Source organism: Schistocerca cancellata, chromosome 6 (genome assembly GCF_023864275.1).
Source record: "Schistocerca cancellata isolate TAMUIC-IGC-003103 chromosome 6, iqSchCanc2.1, whole genome shotgun sequence".
NCBI classification, from domain to species: domain Eukaryota; kingdom Metazoa; phylum Arthropoda; class Insecta; order Orthoptera; family Acrididae; genus Schistocerca; species Schistocerca cancellata.
Genome location: NC_064631.1, coordinates 32,820,614 through 32,833,319, shown reverse-complemented (window position 1 = coordinate 32,833,319; position 12,706 = coordinate 32,820,614). Strand labels below are relative to the sequence as shown.

General features: G+C 45.4%; 1 protein-coding gene across 1 annotated transcript in view; it reads left to right on the top strand.

Moving 5' to 3' along the window:
- The window catches only part of LOC126191180 (uncharacterized), a 168,533-nt gene that overhangs the window by 58,559 nt on the left and 97,268 nt on the right, over nucleotides 1-12,706 (top strand). Inside the window, exon 4 of the mRNA XM_049931955.1 lies at nucleotides 8,206-8,417. Within this exon, the coding sequence (XP_049787912.1) occupies nucleotides 8,206-8,417 (212 nt within the window). The remainder of the gene's footprint in view (nucleotides 1-8,205; nucleotides 8,418-12,706) is intronic.

Sequence of the window (12,706 nt, the reverse complement as noted above, 5' to 3'; positions counted from 1 at the left end):
AAATACATTTTGGACTGATGGATATTGTTGTTAAAATTAAACAGGGAAGAATAAGATGGGCAGGACATGTACAGAAAATGCCAGAAACTCTGAGTGTCAAGAAAGTTCTCATGGGAAAACGTGATGGGAGAAGGAGAAGAGGTAGACCCAGGAAAAGGCGGCTGGACGATATGGAAGAAGATCTAAAGCCAATGGGAATAAGAAATTGGAGAAGGAAGGTCGTGGACAGAGAAGAATGGAGGCAGGTGATACAGGAGGCCAAGGTTCTTCAAGGACTGTAGAGCCAACCAAGAAGAAGTCAGAGCTTATTACTCATTGTAAATTGAGAGAGTATGAGATACACTGTGTAATTTTCCACATTCTGTGACTGTGTTCAGTGCATTCCACCCACTGATTGTAGGGAAACTTGTCAGCTGCTCTGTTGGCAGACTTTCTTCATCGTAAACCGTATTTTGTTGTGCCAACACCTCAGGGTTGCTAATTTGAACTCTACTGTTAGGCCACAACAGCCTTTTCTGGTTCCTGACTTCAGTCTTTGGACACTAATAACTAGCTACCCACGACTTATCAAAATGCTTTCCACTACAGTTATGCCTAAGCAACTATATCATATTTATAGGTGAGTTAAATATATTAAAAACAAAGATTCCATGACTTACCAAATGGGAAAGCACTGGTAGATAGGCACAATAAAAAAACACAAACACACACACAAAATTTCGAGCTTTCACAACCCTCGGTTGCTTCGTCAGGAAAGAGGGAAGGAGAGGGAAAGATGAAAGGATGTGGGTTTTAAGGGAGAGGGTAAGGAGTCATTCCAATCCCAGGAGTGGAAAGACTTACCTTAGAGGGAAAAAAGGACAGGTATACACTCGCACACACACACATATCCATCCACACATATACAGACACAAGCAGACATATTTAAAGGCAAAGAGTTTGGGCAGAGATGTCAGTCGAGGCGGAAGTGCATAGGCAAAGATGTTGTTGAATGACAGGTGAGGTATGAGTGGCGGCAACTTGAAATTAGCAGAGATTGAGGCCTGGTGGATTACGGGAAGAGAGGATATATTGAAGGGCAAGTTCCCATCTCCGGAGTTTGGGTAAGTTGGTGTTAGTGGGAAGTATCCAGATAACCCGGATGGTGTAACACTGTCCCAAGATGTGGTGGCCGTGCACCAAGGCATGTTTAGCCACAGGGTGATCCTCATTACCAACAAACACTGTCTGCCTGTGTCCATTCATGCGAATGGACAGTTTGTTGCTGGTCATTCCCACATAGAAAGCTTCACAGTGTAGGCAGGTCAGTTGGTAAATCACGTGGGTGCTTTCACACGTGGCTCTGCCTTTGATCGTGTACACCTTCCGGGTTACAGGACTGGTGTAGGTGGTGGTGGGAGGGTGCATGGGACAGGTTTTACACTGGGGGGCGGTTACAAGGGTAGGAGCCAGAGGGTAGGGAAGGTGGTTTGGGGATTTCATAGGGATGAACCAAGAGGTTACGAACGTTAGGTGGACGGCAGAAAGACACTCTTGGTGGAGTGGGGAGGATTTCATGAAGGATGGATCTCATTTCAGGGCAGGATTTGAGGAAGTCGTATCCCTGCTGGAGAGCCACATTCAGAGTCTGATCCAGTCCTGGGAAGTATCCTGTCACAAGTGGGGCACTTTTGGGGTTCTTCTGTGAGAGGTTCTGGGTTTGAGGGGATGAGGAAGTGGCTCTGGTTATTTGCTTCTGTACCAGGTCGGGAGGGTAGTTGCGGGATGCGAAAGCTGTTTTCAGGTTGTTGGTGTAATGGTTCAGGGACTCAGGACTGGAGCAGATTCGTTTGCCACGAAGGCCTAGGCTGTAGGGAAGGGACAGTTTGATATGGAATGGGTGGCAGCTGTCGTAATGGAGGTACTGTTGCTTGTTGGTGGGTTTGATGTGGACGGATGTGTGAAGCTGGCCATTGGACAGATGGTGGTCAACGTCAAGGAAAGTGGCATGGGATTTGGAGTAGGACCAGGTGAATCTGATGGAACCAAAGGAGTTGAGGTTGGAGAGGAAATTCTGGAGTTCTTCTTCACTGTGAGTCCAGATCATGAAGATGTCATCAATAAATCTGTACCAAACTTTGGGTTGGCAGGCTTGGGTAACCAAGAAGGCTTCCTCTAAGCGACCCATAAATAGGTTGGCATACGAGGAGGCCATCCTGGTACCCATGGCTGTTCCCTTTAATTGTTGGTATGTCTGGCCTTCAAAAGTGAAGAAGTTGTGAGTCAGGATGAAGCTGGCTAAGGTGATGAGGAAAGAAGTTTTAGGTAGGGTGGCAGGTGATCGGCGTGCAAGGAAGTGCTCCATTGCAGCGAGGCCCTGGACGTGCGGGATATTTGTGTATAGGGAAGTGGCATCAATGGTTACAAGGATGGTTTCCGGGGGTAACAGACTGGCTAAGGATTCCAGGCGTTCGAGAAAGTGGTTGGTGTCTTTGATGAAGGATGGGAGACTGCATGTAATGGATTGAAGGTGTTGATTTACGTAGGCAGAGATACGTTCTGTGGGGGCTTGGTAACCAGCTACAATGGGGCAGCCGGGATGTTTGGGTTTGTGGATTTTAGGAAGTAGGTAGAAGGTAGGAGTGCGAGGTGTCGGTGGGGTCAGGAGGTTGTTGGAGTCAGGTGAAAGGTTTTGTAGGGGGCCTAAGGTTCTGAGGATTCCTTGAAGCTCCGCCTGGACATCAGGAATGGGATTACCTTGGCAAACTTTGTATGTAGTGTTGTCTGAAAGCTGATGCAGTCCCTCAGCCACATACTCCCGACGATCAAGTACCACGGTTGTGGAACCCAAACGAATCAGCTCCAGTCCTGAATCTCTGAACCATTACACCAACAACCTGAAAACAGCTTTCGCAGCAACTACCCTCCCGACCTGGTACAGAAGCAAATAACCAGAGCCACTTCCTCATCCCCTCAAACCCAGAACCTCTCACAGAAGAGCCCCAAAAGTGCCCCACTTTTGACAGGATACTTCCCGGGACTGGATCAAACTCTGAATGTGGCTCTCCAGCAGGGATACGACTTCCTCAAATCCTGCCCTGAAATGAGATCCATCCTTCATGAAATCCTCCCCACTCCACCAAGAGTGTCTTTCCGCCGTCCACCTAACGTTCGTAACCTCTTGGTTCATCCCTATGAAATCCCCAAACCACCTTCCCTACCCTCTGGCTCCTACCCTTGTAACCGCCCCCGGTGTAAAACGTGTCCCATGCACCCTCACACCACCACCTACACCAGTCCTGTAACCCGGAAGGTGTACACGATCAAAGGCAGGGCCACGTGTGAAAGCATCCACGTGATTTACCAACTGACCTGCCTACACTGTGAGGCTTTCTATGTGGGAATGACCAGCAACAAACTGTCCATGCGCATGAATGGACACAGGCAGACAGTGTTTGTTAGTAATGAGGATCACCCTGTGGCTAAACATGCCTTGGTGCACGGCCTGCACATCTTGGGACAGTGTTACACCATCCGGGTTATCTGGATACTTCCCACTAACACCAACCTATCCGAACTCCGGAGATGGGAATTTGCCCTTCAATATATCCTCTCTTCCCATTATCCACCAGGCCTCAATCTCCGCTAATTTCAAGTTGCCGCCACTCATACCTCACCTGTCATTCAACATCTTTGCCTATGAACTTCCGCCTCGACTGACATCTCTGCCCAAACTCTTCACCTTTAAATATGTCTGCTTGTGTCTGTATATGTGTGGATGGATATGTGTGTGTGTGCGAGTGTATACCTATCCTTTTTTCCCCTAAGGTAAGTCTTTCCGCTCCCGGGATTGGAATGACTCCTTACCCTCTCCCTTAAAACCCACATCCTTTCATCTTTCCCTCTCCTTCCCTCTTTCCTGACGAAGCAACCGGGGGTTGCGAAAGCTCGAAATTTTGTGTGTGTCTTTGTGTTTTTTTTATTGTGCCTATCTACCAGCGCTTTCCCGTTTGGTAAGTCATGGAATCTTTGTTTTTAATATATTTTTCCCATGTGGAATGTTTCTTTCTATTTTATTTATAGGTGAGTTATTTATTTATATGGTTTGATTCCTTAACTATTGTGCTAAGGCACACAAACAGCATTACATATTGCTAAAGCAGTTGTACAACACTATTTAAATATTACATAGCCTTCAGTTAGCAACCACTAATGCAATGTATGGTGATTTCGTTTGTCTACAAAATTGTAGCTAAACAGGCCACTTCTGATGGTTATTCCTTTCTTTTTGTTCTTCTCCATGGCTGTAGAGGCTGTATGATGTTGGTACACATGCTGACAGATGACTTCTCAGTAGCCCTATGATGTTGATATACACTCCTGGAAATGGAAAAAAGAACACATTGACACCGGTGTGTCAGACCCACCATACTTGCTCCGGACACTGCGAGAGGGCTGTACAAGCAATGATCACATGCACGGCACAGCGGACACACCAGGAACCGCAGTGTTGGCCGTCGAATGGCGCTAGCTGCACAGCATTTGTGTACCGCCGCCGTCAGTGTCAGCCAGTTTGCCGTGGCATACGGAGCTCCATCGCAGTCTTTAACACTGGTAGCATGCCGCGACAGCATGGACGTGAACCGTATGTGCAGTTGACGGACTTTGAGCGAGGGCATATAGTGGGCATGCGGGAGGCCGGGTGGACGTACCGCCGAATTGCTCAACACGTGGGGCGTGAGGTCTCCACAGTACATCGATGTTGTCGCCAGTGGTCGGCGGAAGGTGCACGTGCCCGTCGACCTGGGACCGGACCGCAGCGACGCACGGATGCACGCCAAGACCGTAGGATCCTACGCAGTGCCGTAGGGGACCGCACCGCCACTTCCCAGCAAATTAGGGACACTGTTGCTCCTGGGGTATCGGCGAGGACCATTCGCAACCGTCTCCATGAAGCTGGGCTACGGTCCCGCACACCGTTAGGCCGTCTTCCGCTCACGCCCCAACATCGTGCAGCCCGCCTCCAGTGGTGTCGCGACAGGCATGAATGGAGGGACGAATGGAGACATGTCGTCTTCAGCGATGAGAGTCGCTTCTGCCTTGGTGCCAGTGATGGTCGTATGCGTGTTTGGCGCCGTGCAGGTGAGCGCCACAATCAGGACTGCATACGACCGAGGCACAAAAGGCCAACACCCGGCATCATGGTGTGGGGAGCGATCTCCTACACTGGCCGTACACCACTGGTGATCGTCGAGGGGACACTGAATAGTGCACGGTACATCCAAACCGTCATCGAACCCATCGTTCTACCATTCCTAGACCGGCAAGGGAACTTGCTGTTCCAACAGGACAATGCACATCCGCATGTATCCCGTGCCACCCAACGTGCTCTAGAAGGTGTAAGTCAACTACCCTGGCCAGCAAGATCTCCAGATCTGTCCCCCATTGAGCATGTTTGAGACTGGATGAAGCGTCGTCTCACGCGGTCTGCATGTCCAGCACGAACGCTGGTCCAACTGAGGCGCCAGGTGGAAATGGCATGGCAAGCCGTTCCACAGGACTACATCCAGCATCTCTACGATCGTCTCCATGGGAGAATAGCAGCCTGCATTGCTGCGAAAGGTGGATATACACTGTACTAGTGCCGACATTGTGCATGCTCTGTTGCCTGTGTCTATGTGCCTGTGGTTCTGTCAGTGTGATCATGTGATGTATCTGACCCCAGGAATGTGTCAATAAAGTTTCCCCTTCCTGGGACAATGAATTCACGGTGTTCTTATTTCAATTTCCAGGAGTGTACATAGTAACAGATGGCCTCTCAGTAATCCAGCTGAGAGTTAATTGCTCTTCCATACTGCCAGTAGACAGCACTACTTGCCCGCTTAACCTATAGGTATATGAAACAATCGAGAGACGGAAATTAACTTACACATAAAACGTCTAAGAAATATACAAATTAGATTGTGTAAATGGTATGTTCTTAGCACTTTCAAACAGTGAACCCCCATAACCTAAAGGCCCAAACAGCTGACTAACATTTGATTTTGTTTCTGGTTGTGGTGATACCTTCACCTCGTGTCACTAGTGAAGAGTCTAGTGTGCAGCAGAATGTTCTTTAATGGAAATGTTGCAGCATTTGTAGACATTTTTAACCTGTGTAGCCTCTTATTTTCGGTGATATGATGCAGCATCCACTGATCAGATCTTCCTCGCACAAAGCTGTTCATGTCAAGTCTTCAAAAATTTGTGGTTTATGAATATGAAGTGTCCTATTTTTATTTTACTATTCCTCCAACTTTAGTGCTATTAATTCTCGGGATATGTTTAATTTTTTCATACACTGAATGACTTAATACAGTCACTTGGCATTACTTCATTATTTATGCTATTAGCTGTCTGTGTTCTGATTCATCTCATACAGCATAAAAACATTCGAAAAGTCTTCAAATGCTTATGTAGTTTTTTGTTTCTCTTGTTAGTTACTGCCACTTTAACTGATGAAATGTGATGCCTCCCACCACAAGGTTTTTTCCATATTTTTGTTATGACCCACATTATTCACCACCTCACTTGAGAAAATAAGCACAGAATAGCTATTGATTACTACAGTCTTGTGTATCTTATGTCAGAATGATTACCAGTCTGTGTGGAACAAAATGTACTATGATACCTGAAATTATTACATTGCCTCCTTAGCTGTATTGGCGAGTTAAGGAATTATCATCCTCACACCCACCCAGCTGCTCGTATTTATGGCATTGTTGTCATTTAAGGTAATTAAGGTTATTGATAGCTCATGTAGTCCAATTTTTGCAATCCTGTGTTACTCTTCTTTCACTAATTTAGAGTTCAGGCCTGTTGTGTCTTTCAGTATGTTTCAACACATTTCTCTTAAAGTTTCATGCATACTTTAATGTTTAATCTATTCAGATGTGCCAGTGTGGTTATTCTCTTCTGCCAAATGTTGGAAAGCTTCATACTTACGTATCCAGCTTCTGGCACTAAGCAGAACATAGATCAGGCTTTGCCAACCGGTGAGGCAATGTTTTACTGTGCAGTATAAGATGTGAATTATGTAAATTTTTAATAAAACACATTTTAGTTTCTAACATGAGCAGTAATAATAATCAGTTGGCAGACGGTCTGTACAGTGACTTCTAGAAACTTCCCAATGCTCCACAGCTCACACTCGACATAACAAATAGGCAAAGATGTAAATATGGTTCTTTCACAGTTTGTATTTTTCTGTATGTTTATGTTGATAACACACTCAGTTTTGAACATTACACTGGAATGTAAATGTCATTGGAAAGTGAACTTACAAATAGTTCACTGCATTTTTCTTTAATTCTAGTTGACCAATTTTGTGATTGATCATGGAGTTCAAATGTTCAACTACAAAATGCAGCAGTTTCCATAAATATGAACACTAATTTGTATGAAATTCCAATTTTTTAGTTGTTACATCATTTTCTTACCCTCCTTTGTCAATTGCCAATCTTCCTATATATGATGAATATTTTCTGATTTAACCCTACCACTTTTGTATAATTGACATTGTAATTATCTCAACAATGGTGCAAGTATTCTCCTATTCCCAGTTTAAAGTGTGGCTCATTAAGTGGTACTAATATAAAATAAAATCCATAATATTACATCAGTAGAAATTGCACTTTTGTGGTTTAAGATGCCACCCATACATAAAGTTTATTACTCTGTAGATCATTTGGTGTCAGATTTTTTTCTTCTCCAAACAGAAAATGAAATTTTTCCCTCCTGGTACTGTGTAGCCTATTGCCCATCAATTAAACACACTTTCTTGAAATCAACAAAATTAAAGGTATATAAATCAGTGAAATAATGTCAACTGAAAACAAAAATGATATACAATAAAAAATATTCTTCAAAATGTTCTTGTGACTTCTTGACTACACAGTGTATGCTTAGAAATTGGTGCTTTTGTATCTGATATTACAAATTTCACATTAATCTCAACAGAAGATATCAGATAAATAAAATTCTAACAATTGTTGAAACGGTTTACATAAGCTTATTATTTCTGCTTTAAATGTTAAATATTTCCGTAATAAGCCAAATCAGTTTCTCTCCTGATTGCATGGACAATCTGAGAAAATAGCTTTTTTTCATCTGCTAGGTCTAACTACACTCTTATAAGATAGGTTCTAGCGCAGTGTGCCTCACAGAAATTTTTCTGTCTTGTTTCAGATTTCATCCGTTGCTTGCCTTGCCTGCCTGTGTTCTTCGGGTACAGTGAAAGTGGGACTCTTTATGCTTCCCTTAATTGGCCGGCTTCGCCTTATGATGTTTGTGACAGTGTTCAGTCTTCTAGTGACGTGTTTGTTTATTTTCCTGGACATATCACATATTGTGTATTTCTTTCCATTTAACTGGGGAAAAGTGGTGAGTAAGGGCTCATTGTAAATGTGATACATCTTTTCATCCCCAGTTACTAGATATTTATCCATCAGTGAAAGCATCTTACGTAGTGTTTGTAATTGCATTTGCTTAATTCGTTTTGAACCATATAGATTTTGTTGAGAACATTGATTTTCATTTCTGTTTTTGTTATTTTGCACTTCTACACTTTTAATTGCTCTTACTTTTGTATTTTTTTTAAATGGAAATAAATATTTTTATATATATCTTCCAATTTTATTTAATGTCTGGAATTATATCCCATTTATGTTCATGCAACTCGTTAGAGAACATAGTTGCACTGTGAAATGTAGTATTGTGAAATGACTATGCATCCCACCTTAGTAGAGTTACCACCTATTTCTGTTCCTGCTCCTTCTCCTCTTTCTGTAACCCAAGTTAATTACAAAGTTTTTGTTGAAGACAAGCTACTTTACACCTTCTGCACTTCTAGGTCTATGTGTTGTGAGTTTAAATGTAAATTGCACATTTTAGTAAAAATGCCTCATTACATTTTGAATGTCTTATAGCATGTTCTGCTTTGATTTTGTTTCTGTACATCCAAGTTATAACTGAAAAATAAGTTTTTGAAGCCATATATAATAAAAGTTTTTATCAAAGTAACTAAGTCTGTTACTAAATTTTTGTTCACTTTTTGTACATCTGTGTGCATGGTAATAGATTTCTGGGAATGACTAAATTTTTTTGACTTAGGTTTTGCAGTCTAGCTTAAACTTGTGCCAGTGCTTTTACCTCCCTGTCTTTATTCCTGTGAAATGAGTGCATGTTACTGCTCCTGCACATTGCCATATTATTGTTATTAGCTCTTGTGACCTTTGGTTATGGAACCTCTCGAGTGCAATTAATCACAGTTTGATTTACAAATAAATTAGAACATTAAAAATACAGGGATTGTATAGTAAAAATTATTTGTCTCATTTTATGAAATGCGTGTATACCTCCATATGACACTGATCATACTGGTCACAGTACTATTTTTCAGTCTCCATACACAAGTCTCAAATAAGGCACTTCTGAGAGGTATTTCAGAAGGGTTTGATAACTTTCCCTTTTACCCCTCTTAGAACTTTACTTCAACCTGGGGAAAATACTCAGGATGAGGTGAATTGTACTACAAAGATAAAAGAATTATCACTATTTTTTGTTGGAAGAAAACACACACACACACACACACACACACACACACACACACACAGAGAGAGAGAGAGAGAGAGAGAGAGAGAGAGAGAGAGTGGCAAGTGTGAGCAATTTCACACAATCCCCCCACCCCTCCACCCCCACCCCCTCCTGTCCACCCCCAGGGGGCTCACTGTTCTTTCGTGAGTTCGTGCGTGGCACACACGGAGCCCTGGGCTATTGCAGCTCATTCTTCATTCCCTAGCTGTGTTTCCTTCTCCCTACCCCTCCCTCCCTATACCTGCTCCTTTCCCAATGCCACCTCCTACCCCTCTGTGTTCTGATGTATGTCGAACTGGCTATTTCCCTGATTTCCTGTATTGGTTGCAATTTTGTGCCTTTTGCCTGTTTTTTCACCCATCTGGCGTTTCGTCCCCACTTGATATTTGACCTCCACTTCAAAATTTTCTGTTTTTAGTGTGAGCTGTATAGGGAAGAACTTCCTCCCTAGCATCTACGGTGTGGATTCCTCCCCCCTCCCTTCCCCTCTCCCTTTCCCACTGTAGCCCCCTTCCACCCTGCTAGGTCACCAGCACTTGTAGCCAGTCCGTGTGCTGGGACTTATGTACCCATATGGCTGAGCCACCTGACAATACAGGGATCACACTACTGATACCTGAGCTGCTCCTTCCCCATGTATGCCAAGGAGTGGTTGCTTGTCTTTTCGGATCATTGGAACTCCCGGCAATGGCCGCCCTGCCAGACGGCCCTTGCTGTGGTGGGGTGGCACCCATGGGGAGAGCCCCTGGTCAGAGTGGGTGGTCTCAGGGTGGATGCTTGGTGCATGAAGCATATCAAGCTGCAAAAATTTGACTGTTCTCACATGGCAGTCTCTTTGAATGGTGAAGGATCCATAAATGTTGCCTCGTATGACCTGGCTACCCCACGGGAGCAGGGCCGAGCTCGCCGTCTTGGGCTGAAACCCTTTCCCCATTACATTGTCTGTACTAGGATTGATAGGGGCACTTCCACCTCCACAAAGCCATTGTTTTTCGTGGAAAATATCTAGGACAAGTTTGGTGAAGTGGAGTCTATTAGTAAGATGTGGTCAGGCTCCCTGTTGATCAAAGCTTCTGCCACCCAATCCACAGCTCTTCACGCCTGTGATCGTCTTGGCAACGTCCCAGTGTCTTATCACTCCTCACCAATCTCTGGATATGGTCCAGGGCAACATTTTTAGTAGGGACCTTATCCTGCAAACTGATGAGGAACTCCGGGCTAATCTGGAGCGGCGTGGCATTCATTTTGTTCAACATGTGCAGAAGGACCGCAAAGACAACCGCACCGATACCAGTGCGGCTTCATTCTGGCTTTCGAGGGGGATACCCTCAGAGAAGGTCGAGGTTATGTGCTACAGGTGTGACGTGAAGCTGTACATCCCTCCACTTATGCGGTGCTTTCGTTGCTTGCATTTTGGGCGTATGTCTTCTCGCTGTATGGCAGACCCTTTGTGTGGTGACTGTGGCCACCCAGTCCATGAGGGAAGCCCTTGGGTTCCGCCAATTGTTTGTGTCGACTTTGCTGACCGCCACTCCTCTCGCTCGCTGGATTGCCCGGCTTACAAGATAGAAATAAAGATACAAGAATAAAAGTCCCTGGATTGCCAGAGGCGTGACAAAAGTATAAGAGACTCCATCCGGTGTCACTGTCTTCAACTTTTGCCTCTGTTATTTCCTTTCCTCCTCCTCCCCCGTCCTTACCCCAGCCCTGCCCCGCTCTCCCCTCCACCTACCCTGCAGTTCCCACTACCTCCCATCAGGGGGTCACTCCCCCTCACCGGCAGAAGAAGTGCCCCCCTTCTTCGGCATCTGCTGGTGATAAGGCTCTCTCCCACGAACCCTCTCCCTGGTGTCTCTCAGGCCAGAAGACTCTCACTTCCACTTGGCCACTAGGTGCACCATCTGTGTGCCCCAAGGTCGCCTGCTCTCTTTCGGTCCCCGATCTTGCAGATGCTTGTACTCCCCCTGTGTCCTGCCCTCCTCCACCTCAGAAAGAGAAGAAGAACAAACATAAATCCCCGGCAGTGCCAGCTCCCCTTTCGCAACTTGAGTCCGACATCCTATTTATGAATGTCACTCCATCCTTGTCGGTGACAACTACTGACAAAGTGACCTGACCTCCTCCTTGGCTCCTTCATGCCTACCTTGGACTCGTGCCATGTGATCATCCAGTTGTACCGCAACGAATACTATTGTCATCTAATGGAAATGCAACATCTTGTCTCCTCTTATTCTGTGTTCTGTCTTGTTCTCCAAGAAAACACATTTCCGTGATGACCACTCTCCAACTTTCTATGGTTATTGGGCATTCTGTTGAAACTGTGCTGGCCCTGGGATAACATCTGGTGGGTCTGCAGTTTGGTTCGCTCCGATGTCATTAGTGACTGGATCCCCCTACATACCATCTTGGAAGTGATAGCGGTTAGAGTGCAAACGACTCCGGCAATCACCCTTTGCAATGTCTACCTCCCTCCAGGTCAGCTACTTGATTATGATGCACTATCTACCTTACTCCAACAACTCCTGACCCCGTTTCTCCTCCTCAGGGATTTCAGTGTCCATCATCCACTGTGGGGGAGCTTTACTTCAATGGGTCAGGGTATCCTAATCGAACAACTTATCATGGACTTCTATTTGTATCTCCTCGACGATGGTTGCCATACCCACTTCTGTGTCGCTCATGGCACCTCCTCTGCTATCGATCTCGTGACCTCCTCCCGTCTTTGTGCCTTCCCTACATTGGTCATCCCATGATGACCTTTGTGACAGTGACCACTTTCCAGTGACACTATCGTTCCCCTGCTGCCTCAAGGCAGAGAGGTCCCCTCGTTGTTGCATTCCGCAGGGCCAATTGGCCTTTATACATGCCCGCTGTCCACTTTGACACTTCCCTCTTGAATTCCATTGATGTAGCCATGCAAAGCATCTCTGCCGCTCTTCTCCATGCTGCTGGCACTGCTGTCCCCCTATCGACAGGGCCCTCTCATCATCGGCCAGTACCATGGTGGACCAAGGACATTGCAGTTGCTGTCCAGGACCACCGACGGGCGCTGCAGCAATTTAAGCGACACCCCTCCCAGACCAACCTCCTCACT